At 47.8% G+C, this 16,574-nt stretch overlaps 1 protein-coding gene across 1 annotated transcript in view; it reads left to right on the forward strand.

The window, feature by feature from the left end:
• The window catches only part of slc5a8l (solute carrier family 5 member 8, like), a 170,677-nt gene that overhangs the window by 25,409 nt on the left and 128,694 nt on the right, over positions 1-16,574 (forward strand). The window contains exon 2 of the mRNA XM_086011666.1: positions 15,864-15,929. Within this exon, the coding sequence (XP_085867792.1) occupies positions 15,864-15,929 (66 nt within the window). The remainder of the gene's footprint in view (positions 1-15,863; positions 15,930-16,574) is intronic.

Genomic DNA, 16,574 nt, shown 5'->3' on the forward strand with positions numbered 1-16,574 from the left:
CCCCAACTGAACCCAGTCCCCAAATGAACCTAATCCATTACTGAACCCAGTCCCCAACTGAACCCAGTCCCCAACTGAACCCAATCCCCAAGTGAACCCAAACCCCAACTGAACCCAATCCCCCACTGAACCCAATCCCCAACTGAAACCAATCCCAAACTGAACCCAATTTCCAACTGAACCCAATCCCCAAATAAACCCAGTCCCCAACTGAACCCAATCCATTACTGAACCCAGTCGCCAACTGAACCCAATCTCCAACTGAACCCAGTCCATTACTGAACCCAGTCCCCAACTGAACCCAATCCATTACTGAACCCAATCCCCAACTGAACCCAATCCCAAACCGAAACCAATCCCCAACTGAACCCAATCTCCAACTGAACCCAATCACCAACTGAACCCAGTCCCCAACTGAACCCAATCCATTACTGAACCCAGTCCCCAAGTGAAACCAATCCATTACTGAACCCAATCCGCAACTGAACCTAATCCCCAACTGAACCCAGTCCCCAACTGAACCCAAACCCCAACTGGACCCAATCCCCAACTGAACCCAATCCATTTCTGAACCAAGTCCCCTAGTGAACCCAGTCCCCAACTGAACCCAGTCCCCAACTGAACCCAATCCATTACTGAACCCAGTCCCCAACTGAACCCAATCCATTACTGAACCCAATCCCCAACTGAACCCAATCCCCAACTGAACCCAGTCCCCAACTGAACCCATTCCCCAACTGAACCCAATCCCCCACTGAACTCAATCCCCAACTGAACCCAATCCATTACTGAACCCAATCCCCAATTGAAACCAATCCCCAAGTGAACCCAGTCCCCAACTGAACCCAGTCCCCAACTGAACCCAGTCCCCAACTGAACCCAGTCCCCAACTGAACCCAATCCTCAACTGAACCCAATCCACAACTGAACCCAGTCCCCAACTGAACCCAATCCATTACTGAACCCTGTCCCCAAGTGAAACCAATCCATTACTGTACCCAATCCCCAACTGAACCCAATCGCCAACCGAACCCAGTCCCCAACCGAACCCAGTCCCCAACTGAACCCAATCCTCAACTGAACCCAATCCCCAACTAAACCCAGTCCCCAACTGTACCCAATCCCCAACTGATCCCAATCCCCAACTGAACCCAATCCATTACTGAACCCAATCCCCAACTGAACCCAATCCCCAACTGAACCCAATCCCAAGAGAACCCAATCCCCAACTGAACCCAAACCCCAACTGAACCCAATCCCCAATTGAACCCAGTCCTCAGCTGAACCCAATCCCCAACTGAACCCAATCCCCAACTGAACCCAGTCCCCAACTGAACCCAATCCCCAACTGAACCCAATCCCCAACTGAACCCAGTCCCCAAATGAACCTAATCCATTACTGAACCCAGTCCCCAACTGAACCCAGTCCCCAACTGAACCCAATCCCCAAGTGAACCCAAACCCCAACTGAACCCAATCCCCCACTGAACCCAATCCCCAACTGAAACCAATCCCAAACTGAACCCAATTTCCAACTGAACCCAATCCCCAAATAAACCCAGTCCCCAACTGAACCCAATCCATTACTGAACCCAGTCGCCAACTGAACCCAATCTCCAACTGAACCCAGTCCATTACTGAACCCAGTCCCCAACTGAACCCAATCCATTACTGAACCCAATCCCCAACTGAACCCAATCCCAAACCGAAACCAATCCCCAACTGAACCCAATCCATTACTGAACCTAATCACCAACTGAACCCAATCCCCAACAGAACCCACACCCCAAGTGAACCCAGTCCCCAACTGAACCCAATCCCCAACTGAACCCAAACCCCAACTGAACCCAATCCCCAACTGAACCCAATCCCCAAATGAACACAGTCCCCAACTTAACCCAATCCATTACTGAACCCAGTCCCCAACAGAACCCAATCCATTACTGAACCCAGTCCCCAACAGAACCCAATCCATTACTGAACCCAATCCGCAACTGAACCCAATCCCAACTGAACCCAATCCATTACTGAACCCAATCCCCAACGGAACCCAGTCCCCAACTGAACCCATTCCCCAACTGAACCCAATCCCCCACTGAACTCAATCCCCAACTGAACCCAATCCCCCACTGAACTCAATCCCCAACTGAACCCAATCCATTACTGAACCCAATCCCCAACTGAACCCAGTCCCCAACTGAACCCAATCCATTACTGAACCAAATCCCCAACTGAACCTAATCCCCAACTGAAGCTAATCCCCAACTGAACCCAGTCCCCAACTGAACCCAATCCCCAACTGGACCCAATCCCCAACTGAACCCAATCCATTTCTGAACCCAGTCCCCAAGTGAACCCAGTCCCCAAGTGAACCCAGTCCCCAAGTGAACCTAGTCCCAAACTGAACCCAATCCCCAACTGAACCCAGTCCCCAACTGAACCCAATCCCCAACTGAACCCAAACCATTACTGAACCCAAACCCCAACTGAACCCAGTCCCCAACTGATCCCAATCGCCAACTCAACCCAGTGCCCAACTGATCCCAATCCCCAACAGAACCCAGTCCCCAACTGAACCCAGTCCTCAACTGAACCCAATCTATTACTGAACCCAATCCCCAACTTAATCCAATCCCCAACTGAACCCAATCCCCAACTGAACCCAGTCCTCAACTGAACCCAATCTATTACTGAACCCAATCCCCAACTTAATCCAATCCCCAACTGAACCCAATCCCCAACTGAACCCAGTCTCCAACTGAACCAAGTCCCCAATTGAAATAAAGAGTAGATTGCCTTTCAAAAGCTAGGCTTTATTAACCTTAAAAAACCAGCAAGTACATGTTGAGCACCCAGTCTCAACCAAACTGTAGAAAACTGAATTTAAGATGGCCACCATAGGTCACATGTAATCACCTAACCAATAAGTTTACAGCATATATCTCAAGGCAGGAAAACAAGCAACCAATTACAATGCTTCTTATAAAACAAGAATAATCACCACATTCACCCCTCCTTTTAAAATATACTTCAACCTAGGTAGCCTTTACAGTTTACAATTCGTTATTTATGACTAGAGCAATACATGTATAATGCCTTCAACAATTTTAAAATTTTACTATTAAATTATTAATTATTTTAAAAGTCAATTTTTAATCGGTCGACCGGATATCTTGTTCGTGTCGACCTTCTTAGCCTTGGTGGAGTTCCTTGCCCTCCCACACCAGGAGACACAGAAATATCTTCTGCAGGGAGGCTATCAATATCCCAATTATCAACGGTTTCCGGATTGGAAGTCCCATTAGAAGGTAGACTGGGAGGGTCATGAACATCCATCGGGGGCAGACTAAGAGAATTGTAAGTGTCTGCAATAGGATTGGAAATGTTCGTAGTATCTGTGACGACATCAACATTATCTGAATTATGGCTATTGTTAATGTCCTCAGGAGAGGGCTGGCCACCACAAGGAGCTAAGTCTTTAACTGAAACGGTACTTTCTTTCCCATCTTGGAATCGAATGTGAGCATATTGGGAATTTGCCTCCAATAGCTCCACCTCCTCCACTAAAGGATCATACTTTGACAGTCTAACATGGCGTCGGAGCAGCACAGGTCCCTGCATAGTAAGCCATGAAGGTACCGAATATCCCGTAGTGGATCTCTGCGGCTAGTTGAAGAGCCTTTCATGGGGGGTCACATTAGTAGCCGTTGAAAGCAATGATCTAATGGAATGCAGGGCATCAGGCAGTACCATTTCCCACTGTCTATTCTTAAGGTTCTGGGATGTCAAAGCCAACATAACTACCTTCCAGATCACCCCATTGTATTGTTCGCACTGTCCATTACCCTGGGGATTATACGGGGTAGTTCTGCTAGTAGAAATTCCCCGACTCTGGAGGTATTCCTTCAACTGGGAAGACATAAAAGAACTTCCCTGATCCGAATGGATATACGCAGGCATCCCAAAGATGACAAAAAGTTGAGTCAGACATTTAATAACTGTAGCAGCTGATACATCTGCACAAGGAAAAGCAAACGGGAACCTTGAAAACTCATCCACAACAGTAAATATATATCGATTCTGAGTCGTTGAAGGAAGAGGCCCCTTAAAATCAACGCTCAGGCGTTCAAAGGGAGAAGTAGCCTTTATAAGATGAGCTCGTTAAGGCTTAAAGAAATTTGGTTTACACCGGGCGCAGACAGAGCATAACGAAGTCATCCGCTTGATGTCTTCAACTGAAAAGGGCAAATTCTTACTGCGTACGAAGTGTATCATCCTCGTAACACCAGGATGGCACAAAGCATTATGAAGATTAATAAGCGTATCTCCGTGAAGCACAGAACAATAAGCCCTCGACAGCGCATCAGCGGCAACATTATCCTTCCCCGGACGATAGACTATATCGAAATGGTAGCATGCCAACTCGATCCTCCACCTCATTATTTTATCATTCTTAATCTTTCTGAAATGTTTGACATCAAACATGAAGGACACAGATTTTTGGTCAGTTACTAACATAAAATGTCGCCCAGATAAATAATGTTTCCATTTACGCAGTGCTTCTACTATTGCGTACGCCTCTTTCTCTATTGATGAGTGTCTCGGCCACTATTGCTCAGAGTACGTGAGAAAAAGGCCACAGGTCTTCCATTTTGGTTCAGGGTAGCCCCAATTGCAAAATCGGAAGCGTCCATCTCAATCACAAAGGGAACCTGCTCATCAATAGAATGCACAACTGCTCCAAGGATATCCTTTTTAAGATTATCAAGACACATCCTGGCCTCCCATGATAGAGGATATGTCGTAACCCGAATAAGGGGCCGGATCTTCTGCGAGAAGTTTGCAATCCAATTAGAATAATAAGAAAACAGTCCAACAACTCGTTGCAAGGCCTTAGAATTAGTAGGGCAAGGTAAATCAATCAGTGGTCGCAGCCGTTCTGGGTCTGGTTTAATCTTGTTTCCCGAAATAATATACCCCAGTAAATTTACCTCGGTGGTCGAAAAGATACACTTCTCTTTATTGAAAGTTAAGCCAACTTTTTCCGCAACTTGAAGGAATCTTTCTAGATTAAAATCGTGCTCCACCCTTGATTTGCCACACACCGTGATGTCATCTAAATATGAGAAGGTGTCAGAGAGAGAGTTATCACTTATAAAAGCATCCATTGCCCGTTGAAAACAGGCGACACCGTTAGTAACACCGAATGGTACTCGGCAAAACTGGTACAGCTTTCCGCCAGCTTCAAAGGCCGTATATGGTTTGTCCCTCTTAGCGATAGGAATCTGATGATAAGCACTCTTTAAGTCAATAGTGCTAAAAACCTTATATTGAGATACTTTATTGATAAGCTCATCAATCTTAGGCAGGGGGTACGCATTTAATTGAGTATACCTGTTAATAGTTTGAGAGTAGTCTATCACCATTCGCTTCTTTATGTCTCTCATTAGTGGTGACAACTACCTGTGCCCGCCAGGGCGAAAAACTAGGTTCAATGATTCCTTCCGATAAAAGACGTTGAACTTCAGAATTAATAAATTCTTTATCCTGACTGCTATACCTTCTTGACTTGGTAGCAATTGGCTTACAGTCCGGCATCAAATTGGAAAAAAGTGATAATGGAGAAATGAATAAAGAAGTTAATCCACAAATAGACAAAGGTGGCTTGGTTCCTCCGAAAGAAAGACTGAGGGACTCATGTAATTGAAGCACATCATGACCAATCAAAATGTCTGCACAGAGATTAGGCAGAACGGATAGGCGTAAATCAGTATACCTATTACCTAGGAGAATTAATTTCACAAGGCAACAACCAGCTACTTGTGAGGTGAGAGTCGTCTGAGCCATACACACCTGATAGGAAACAGGCGAAATTTTCAAACGCTTCTCCCTCACAAACTGAAGACTTATAAAGCTCTCAGTACTGCCCGTATCTATAAGGGCCTTCACTTCTAACCCATTAACTTGGGCCATAACTATAGCTTTGTTTAGGCCATGGCAAAAGGCGGCAGAAACTGATGCAATAAACGCCCTATCTAAAGGCTGAATGGTCGCAGAGGAGGCAACCGATTTGCAAACACATGCGTAATGACCTCCCTTGCCGCATTTACTACACACAGCCTCCCGGGCAGGGCACTTCAGACGGGGGTGCCGGGCGTTCCCGCAAAAATAACACTTCTGAATCCTAGAGGCAACAGCTGCCGAAGTAGAAACTGTTTCGGAATCTGGTAAACCACTCCTATTAAATCCACGTAACTCCCTTTCATCCGGAACTGCCGAAACCACAGTCGCAGGCCGATCAAAAAGAGCATAAGAATCCGAACTTCTCTGAGCCAAATCCAATGTAGAGGCTTGCTCAAAAGCACTCTTAAGATCCAAGGTTTTATTTTCTAATAACCGCTGACGAATTGATCTAGACAGTAATCCATTAATAAATGCATCCCGTACCGACTCTTCCCTATGTTCTTCTGCAGACACGGCCTTATAATTACAGTTAGCACCAAGGCACCGGAGTGCTTGTAAATAAGCATCCAAAGATTCTCCCGCCTGCTGCCTACGGGCAGATAAAAGGTGACGTGCAAATAACTAATTTTTGGATTTAACAAAAATTTTATTCCAACGTAGCAATAGCCAATTCATAAGTTTCACAGTCCAAAATACACTTATACACATCCGGAGCAATGTAGTTGATTAGTATGTCTAACTTATTTAGAGATTGCTGATCCAACACACACAAAAAGTTTTTAAATGTACGATACCAATGTTTCCATTGATCATCCACTCCTGCAGGATTAGGGTCAGCATTAAATCGTTCCGGTCGAAGATATCGTTCCATTATAGCAAAAGGTTAATAAATTGAAGTAAAGAGTAGATTGCCTTTCAAAAGCTAGGCTTTATTAACCTTAAAAAACCAGCAAGTACATGTTGAGCACCCAGTCTCAACCAAACTGTAGAAAACTGAATTTAAGATGGCCACCACAGGTCACATGGAATCAACTAACCAATAAGTTTACAGCATATATCTCAAGGCAGGAAAACAGGCAACCAATTACAATGCTTCTTATAAAACAAGAATAACCACCACACCAACTGAACCCAGTCCCCAACTGAACCCAATCCCCAACTGAACCCAATCCCCAACTGATCCCAATCCTCAAATGAACCCAATCCCCAACTGAACCCAATCCCCAACTGAACCCAATCCCCAACTGAACCCAATCCCCAACTGACCCAATCCCCAACTGAACCCAGTCCCCAACTGAACCCAATCCATTACTGAACCCAGTCCCCAACTGGACCCAATCCATTAATGAACCCAGTCCCCAACTGAACCCAATCCATTATTGAACCCAATCCCCAACTGAACACAATCCCCAACTGAACCCACTCCATTACTGAACCCAATCCCCAACTGAACAGAGTCCCCAACTGAACCCAGTCCCCAACTGAACCCAGTCCCCAACTGAACCCAAACCCCAACTGAACCCAATCCTCAACTGAACCCAATCCCCAACTGAACCCAATCCCCAACCGAACCCAGTCCCCAACTGAACCCAGTCCCCAACTGAACCCAATCCTCAACTGAATCCAATACCCAACTAAACCCAGTCCCCAACTGAACCCAATCCCCAACAGAACCCAATCCGCAACTGAACCCAATCCCCAACTGAACCCAATCCATTACTGAACCCAATGCCCAACTGAACCCAATCCCCAACTGAACCCAGTCCCCAACTGAACCCAATCCCCAACTGAACCCAATCCCCAACTGAACCCAATTCTCAACTGAACCCAATCCCCAACTGAACCCAATCCCCAACTGAACCCAGTCCCCAACTGAACCCAATCACCAACTGAACCCAATGCCCAACTGAACCCAATCCGCAACTGAACCCAATCCTCAACTGAACCCAATCCCCAACTGAACAAAATCCCCAACCGAACCCAGTCCCCAACTGAACCTGATCCCCAACTGAACCCAATCCTCAACTGAACCCAATACCCAACTAAACTCAGTCCCCAACTGAACCCAATCCCCAACTGAACCCAATACCCAACTGAACCCAATCCCCAACTGAACCCAGTCCCCAACTGAACCTAATCCATTACTGAACCCAGTCCCCAACTGGACCCAATCCATTAATGAACCCAGTCCCCAACTGAACCCAATCCATTATTGAACCCAATCCCCAACTGAACCCAATCCCCAACTGAACCCAATCCATTACTGAACCCAATCCCCAACTGAACAGAGTCCCCAACTGAACCTAGTACCCAACTGAACCCAGTCCCCAAGTGAACCCAATCCCCAACTGAACCCAATCCTCAACTGAACCCAATCCCCAACTGAACACAATCCCCAACCGAACCCAGTCCCCAACTGAACCCAGTCCCCAACTGAACACAATCCTCAACTGAACCCAATACGCAACTAAACCCAGTCCCCAACTGAACCCAAACCCCAACTGAACCCAATCCGCAACTGAACCCAATCCCCAACTGAACCCAATCCATTACTGAACCCAATCCCCAACTGAACCCAATCCCCAACTGAACCCAATCCCCAACTGAACCCAATCCCCAACTGAACCCAATCCCCAACTGAACCCAATCCTCAACTGAACCCAATCCCCAACTAAACCAAATCCCCAACTGAACCCAGTCCCCAACTGAACCCAATCCCCAACTGAACCCAATCCCCAACTGAACCCAATCCGCAACTGAACCCAATCCCCAACTGAACCCAAACCATTACTGAACCCAATCCCCAACTGAACCCAATCCCCAACTGAACCCAATCCCCAACTGAACCCAATCCTCAACTGAACCCAATCCCCAACTGAACCCAATCCCCAACTGAACCCAATCCCCAACTGAACCCAATCCCCAACTGAACCCAATCACCAAATAAATCCAGTCCCCAACGGAAACCAATCCATTACTGAACCTAGTCCCCAACTGAACCCAATCCATTACTGAACCCAGTCCCCAACTGAACCCAATCTATTACTGAACCCAATCCCGAACTGAACCCAATCTCCAACTGAACCCAGTCCATTACTGAACCCAGTACCCAACTGAACCCAATCGATTACTGAACCCAATCCCCAACTGAACCCAATCCCCAACTGAACCCAATCCCCAACTGAACCCAATCCCCAACTGAACCTAATCCCCAACTGAACCCAATCCCCAACTGAACCCAGTCCCCAACTGAACCCAATCCCCAACTGAACCCAATCCCCAACTGAACCCATTCCATTACTGAACCCAATCCCCAACTGAACCCAATCCCCAACTGAACCCAGTCCCCAACTGAACCCAATCCATTACTGAACCCAATCCCCAACTGAACCTAATCCCCAACTGAACCCAGTCCCCAACTGAACCCAATCCCCAACTGAACCTAATCCCCAACTGAACCCAATCCCCAACTGAGCCCAATCCATTACTGAACCCAGTCCCCAACTGAACCCAGCCCCCAACTGAACCCAGTCCCCAGCTGAACCCAATCCCCAACTGAAACCAATCCCCAACTGAACCCAGTCCCCAACTGAACCCAATCCTCAACTGAACCCAATCCCCAACTGAACCCAGTCCCCAACTGAACCTAATCCATTACTGAACCCAGTCCCCAACTGAACCCAATCCATTACTGAACCCAATCCCCAACTGAACCCAATCTCCAACTGAACCCAATCCATTACTGAACCCAGTCCCCAACTGAACCCAATCCATTACTGAACCCAATCCCCAACTGAACCCAATCCCCAACTGAACCCAATCCCCAACTGAACCCAATCCATTACTGAACCCAATCCCCAACTGAACCCAATCCCCAACTGAACCCAGACCCCAACTGAACCCAGTCCCCAACTGAACCCAATCCCCAACTGAACCCAAACACCAACTGAACCCAATCCCCTACTGAACCCAATCCCCAACTGAACCCCATCCCCAACTGAACCCAATCCCCAACTGAACCGAATCCCCAACTGAACCCAATCCCCAAATGAACCCAGTCCCCAAATGAACCCAATCCATTACTGAACCCAGTCCCCAACTGAACCCAATCCATTACTGAACCCAATCCCCAACTGAACCCAATCCCCAACTGAACCCAATCCCCAACTGAACCCAATCCATTACTGAACCCAATCCCCAACTGAACCCAGTCCCCAACTGAACCCAGTCCCCAACTGAACCCAATCCCCAACTGAACCCAATCCCCAACTGAACCCAATCCCCAACTGAACCCAACCCCCAACTGAACCCAATCCTCAAATGAACCCAGTCCCCAACTGAACCCAGTCCCCAACTGAACCCAGTCCCCAACTGTACCCAGTCCCCAACTGAACCCAATCCCCAACTGAACCCAATCCGCAACTGAACCCAATCCCCAACTGAACCCAAACCATTACTGAACCCAATCCCCAACTGAACCCAAACCCCAACTGAACCCAATCCCCAACTGAACCCAATCCTCAACTGAACCCAATCCCCAACTGAACCCAATCCCCAACTGAACCCAATCCCCAACTGAACCCAATCCCCAACTGAACCCAATCACCAAATAAATCCAGTCCCCAACGGAAACCAATCCATTACTGAACCTAGTCCCCAACTGAACCCAATCCATTACTGAACCCAATCCCGAACTGAACCCAATCTCCAACTGAACCCAGTCCATTACTGAACCCAGTACCCAACTGAACCCAATCGATTACTGAACCCAATCCCCAACTGAACCCAATCCCCAACTGAACCCAATCCCCAACTGAACCCAATCCCCAACTGAACCTAATCCCCAACTGAACCCAATCCCCAACTGAACCCAGTCCCCAACTGAACCCAATCCCCAACTGAACCCAATCCCCAACTGAACCCATTCCATTACTGAACCCAATCCCCAACTGAACCCAATCCCCAACTGAACCCAGTCCCCAACTGAACCCAATCCATTACTGAACCCAATCCCCAACTGAACCTAATCCCCAACTGAACCCAGTCCCCAACTGAACCCAATCCCCAACTGAACCTAATCCCCAACTGAACCCAATCCCCAACTGAGCCCAATCCATTACTGAACCCAGTCCCCAACTGAACCCAGCCCCCAACTGAACCCAGTCCCCAACTGAACCCAATCCCCAACTGAAACCAATCCCCACCTGAACCCAGTCCCCAACTGAACCCAATCCTCAACTGAACCCAATCCCCAACTGAACCCAGTCCCCAACTGAATCTAATCCATTACTGAACCCAGTCCCCAACTGAACCCAATCCATTACTGAACCCAATCCCCAACTGAACCCAATCTCCAACTGAACCCAATCCATTACTGAACCCAGTCCCCAACTGAACCCAATCCATTACTGAACCCAATCCCCAACTGAACCCAATCCCCAACTGAACCCAATCCCCAACTGAACCCAATCCATTACTGAACCCAATCCCCAACTGAACCCAATCCCCAACTGAACCCAGACCCCAACTGAACCCAGTCCCCAACTGAACCCAATCCCCTACTGAACCCAAACACCAACTGAACCCAATCCCCAACTGAACCCAATCCCCAACTGAACCCCATCCCCAACTGAACCCAATCCCCAACTGAACCGAATCCCCAACTGAACCCAATCCCCAAATGAACCCAGTCCCCAAATGAACCCAATCCATTACTGAACCCAGTCCCCAACTGAACCCAATCCATTACTGAACCCAATCCCCAACTGAACCCAATCCCCAACTGAACCCAATCCCCAACTGAACCCAATCCATTACTGAACCCAATCCCCAACTGAACCCAGTCCCCAACTGAACCCAGTCCCCAACTGAACCCAATCCCCAACTGAACCCAATCCCCAACTGAACCCAATCCCCAACTGAACCCAACCCCCAACTGAACCCAATCCTCAAATGAACCCAGTCCCCAACTGAACCCAGTCCCCAACTGAACCCAGTCCCCAACTGAACCCAGTCCCCAACTGTACCCAGTCCCCAACTGAACCCAATCCCCAACTGAACCCAGTCCCCAACTGAACCCAATCCCCAACTGAACCCTGTCCCCAACTGAACCCAGTCCCCAACTGAACCCAGTCCCCAACTGTACCCAGTCCCCAACTGAACCCAATCCCCAACTGAACCCAATCCCCAACTGAACCCAATCCCCAAATGAACCCAATCCCCAACTGAACCCAATCCCCAAATGAACCCAGTCCCCAACTGAACCCAATCCATTACTGAACCCAGTCCCCAACTGCACCCAATCCATTACTGAACCCAATCCCCAACTGAACCCAATCCCCAACTGAACCCAATCCCCAACTGAACCCAATCCATTACTGAACCCAATCCCCAACTGAACCCAGTCCCCAACTGAACCCAGTCCCCAACTGAACCCAATCCCCAACTGAACCCAATCCATTACTGAACCCAATCCCCAACTGAACCCAATCCCCAACTGAACCCAGTCCCCAACTGAACCCAATCCATTACTGAACCCAATCCCCAACTGAACCTAATCCCCAACTGAACCCAGTCGCCAACTGAACCCAATCCCCAACTGAACCCAATCCCCAACTGAACCCAATCCCCAACTGAACCCAACCCCCAACTGAACCCAATCCTCAAATGAACCCAGTCCCCAACTGAACCCAATCCCCAACTGAACCCAGTCCCCAACTGAACCCAGTCCCCAACTGAACCCAGTACCCAACTGTACCCAGTCCCCAACTGAACCCAATCCCCAACTGAACCCAGTCCCCAACTGAACCCAATCCCCAACTGAACCCTGTCCCCAACTGACCCCAGTCCCCAACTGAACCCAGTCCCCAACTGAACCCAGTCCCCAACTGAACCCAATCCCCATCTGAACCCAGTCCCCAACTGAACCCAGTCCCCAACTGAACCCAGTCCCCAACTGAACCCAATCCATTACTGAACCCTGTCCCCAACTGAACCCAATCCCCAACTTAACCCAGTCCCCAACTGAACCCAATCCCCAACTGAACCTAATCCCCAACTGAACCCAATCCCCAACTGAACCCAGTCCCCAACTGAACCCAATCGCCAACTGAACCCAGTCCCCAACTGAACCCAATCCCCAACTGAACCCAATCCCCAACTGAACCCAATCCCCAACTGAACCCAATCCATTACTGAACCCAGTCCCCAACTGAACCCAATCCCCAACTGAACCCAATCCCCAACTGAACCCAATCCATTACTGAACCCAATCCCTAACTGAACCCAGTCCCCAATGAGTCGGTTGGGTTTTCGATGGTTCTGTCATGATTTCAGACCTACTACTCCATTTGTACAAGCAGGCTGAGAAATACTGACCAGGATAAAGCAAATTTAAATAAGTCTCTTCAACTCAAATGGAGCTGCCAACCCACATGGTGATTGTATTTGAATTAAAAGTTTTTGCTGATCCTTTAGATACCTGCTGCAGATATGTCATTTAGTCTGCAACTATTGTGTGTTAAAATAAGCTGACCATTCTCTTTTCCTGAACCTGCTTTTTTTCCCTACAAGAAATTACACTTCAAAAGTCCTGATTGGCTGCAAAGTACTTTGTGATGTCCCAGAGTCATGAAAGGCGCTATATAAGTGCAAGTTCCTTCTTGTTAACCCCTGTCGGTACAAACAGAGAAAGAACAAAACCATGTGTAGGAAGCTGAAGCTGGCCTAGGGCCCAGGGGCCGATTGGACACGCAGACTAGAGCTTAATATTCAAAGCAAGTGCGGTTGATACACAATTGTCATTGGTGGCTTTAAGTGTAGAGATGAACTAAACATTATCTGGGGCTACTTTCCAGCCTACACACTCACTTTAGCTCCTACCATACCAACCTCCTCCAACTGAACCATTCCCTCCTTTTATCCTCCCAGGTTGGGAGCCATTGCTGACTGACCTTAATTGCCTTTAAAGATTTCTTAAAGCTAGACTGTCTTGCCTTTGTCATCCTGACATTTTATACAATTTTTTAAAGATGTAGCCCTATAGCGGATACAGAGCTCTCAAAAACCTACAGCTCACATATCGTCCCTCTCTCACTCTTTTACACATGATAGATCATAGAGAAGAAATACTTCATTATTCCCAAATTTGGTGCCACACAATCCCCATTGGCAATCCCACCACGTTATTTTCCATTCGGGCTCAGCTCCCACATGGATTGTGCAAGCACTGTTACTATTGAAAGACTGCACATGATTTCCGACGTAGATAGCCCAATTGATCTGTGAGCTCAGCCTCCAATCTGAAGTGGATATGCGGAGAAGTTCCATGCTTAAAGGAGTTCTTAAAGGAGAAGGGGCATTTTAAACATTTTTTCAATGGCTTATAATTGTTGCTAATGGATTTTAATTTTCTGGGGTTTTTTCTCTGTGTTTATGTGGGATTGTTTTTTGTGCATCAGAACACGTTCAGAATGGTTATTTGGAAACAGAACAGCAGGAAACTGAAAGTAAAATACGAGGGAGCTCTCTGTATTTGATATTTTTACAAGAGATCAGCAAAACAGGAAAAGGGTAACAGATGGGTTATGAAAAGGGGCTTTCGCAAAACAACTGTCCGCTCCAGCTCAGGAATGCCCAGCTGTCTCACACCGAATCCCGTGCCACTTCACGAGCCAACTGCAGTGCATTTAAAGAGTCCCAGTGGCCGAGGGGAACTGCCTCCGGAGGCTTTGGGTCAGCACCAAGCAAAGTTGTGCAGCTTTGCCTTCTACTGTAAGAGCACCGTGGCCCAGCTCTACCATGGCGATGATACTGCCAGTGGCAGAGAAGGTCGCCACTGGCCTCAACTTTTCTGCCTCGGCCTCCTTTCAAGCTAAGGGTCAACTGCAGGATTAGCCAATGAGGGGCCTACACATTTATCAAGCAGCTGGCTGATTCCTAGCTCAGCACGGCCAATACTTGTATTTCCCTGTCCACATAACTCACAGCTTGTAGAAAATATCAGGGCATAAGGGAGAATTTCTACCCAAAATTCACAAAAATATGCCCGGAATTCAGAAATTTGAATGACGACCAAAAACTCCCATACCTACTAGGGGAAGAGAGAAATTGTGTAACACTAGCGGCACACTATGTTACAGCTTGCCATAAACAGAGGGACAACCACTAAATATAAGAAAAGAGTATATATAAATTATATGAAAGTATATTTATACACTCAGGGATATATCTTTTTATACACTGTATGGATAGATCTGTATTTTTGTGAACAAACATGAATGTTTTTCGATGCTTTGGCAACATAAGATGTAACTTGTCATGCCAATAAAGCGATTTGAATTGAATTGAATAACAACAGCAGCCCGATATGGCTGCTCAGTGTCACCACACTGCTGCGTTTCCACAAAGGAGATGTCCATCCAGGCAGCAGGTTCCTGCTCCTCCTGGGCCACCACGCTTTAGTCTGCTTCCCCTGTGCATTGCCACCCACCCTGCGCTAACTCCTGAAGGTCAGGATGTGTGTAGTTGTGCTGGTGCTTGCAGCTTTTAGTGAGAGGAAGCTATCATCAGATCGAGTGTCACTCTGCACCACTATCAGGGGTTAGTTCCCAACATCTCGATTAGGTTGGCCAAGGGTAATGAGCCCGTTCATTACTGTCGTCTGCAGGTGGATCACAAGAGATGACTCGTCACTGGCTCTGATCAGGAATTTGTGTGTCTGACTGACAGAGGGAGATCTGTGCACAGGTCAAACTCACTCTCTTATTACAGTGACAATAAACCAAGAGTGGACAGAAAAACAAACACCTCATTCAACCAAACAGCTCACCTTTCTGAGAACATTTAGAGAGCCATTGTAAATATAAGTTACAGGACACTAACTGTTTGTTTCTCTCCAGTATTTAGGTATGAGATACAACAGACCAGCTCGCTACATTGGGACCTCTTTCTACATCGCTCAAACAGTGAGTCCCAAATCTAAGCTTACACTGCATTTACTGTCAAATTACATCCAAGACAATTTGGGGGTGAAATTCGGTTGGTTAGCGCCTCTGTTAGTGTCTCAGTGGGGTGCTAACGGGGCGCTAACCACTTACCGCCCACTGCGTGGCGATTGTAGCACCGCTCGCAATATGCGCTCGGAGATCGTGACATCATCCATGCGCGCAGTGCCCCGGTAGCGCCCCGGACGTGAAATTGGGTTGCGCCCCCTGCTCCAGCGCCTGGCGGCAGGAACAACAGCTACAGGGGGACGGTGCGCAGTTGGCTGAGAGCTGGGGGAGCGCTATTTAAAGGTGTGCACTTCCTGTATTCTCCCGTCAGCAAACTATTCTGCCTACACATGCTCAGAGAGGGAGAAACACGTTTGGAGGGACTTCACACTTCCACACTTGATCGGCAGAGAAACTTATCAGCTTCCCATTTCTGTTACCTTTGCTGCAGCAACACTTTGAAGATTTAATGGGGGCTGTAATGGCACGGGGGACCCAGCTTCATCATCGGAGGCAGCGGAGGCAGAGAGAGAGATAGTGCCAAACGTGGGCAGAGGGAGGAGAGGCCAACAGGGCTCTGCACAGGGGACCTTACCCTCCCAGGATATTCAGAGGAAA

Source organism: Somniosus microcephalus, chromosome 18 (genome assembly GCF_052327205.1).
Source record: "Somniosus microcephalus isolate GS21.2 chromosome 18, FLI_Smic_1.0, whole genome shotgun sequence".
Taxonomy (NCBI): domain Eukaryota; kingdom Metazoa; phylum Chordata; class Chondrichthyes; order Squaliformes; family Somniosidae; genus Somniosus; species Somniosus microcephalus.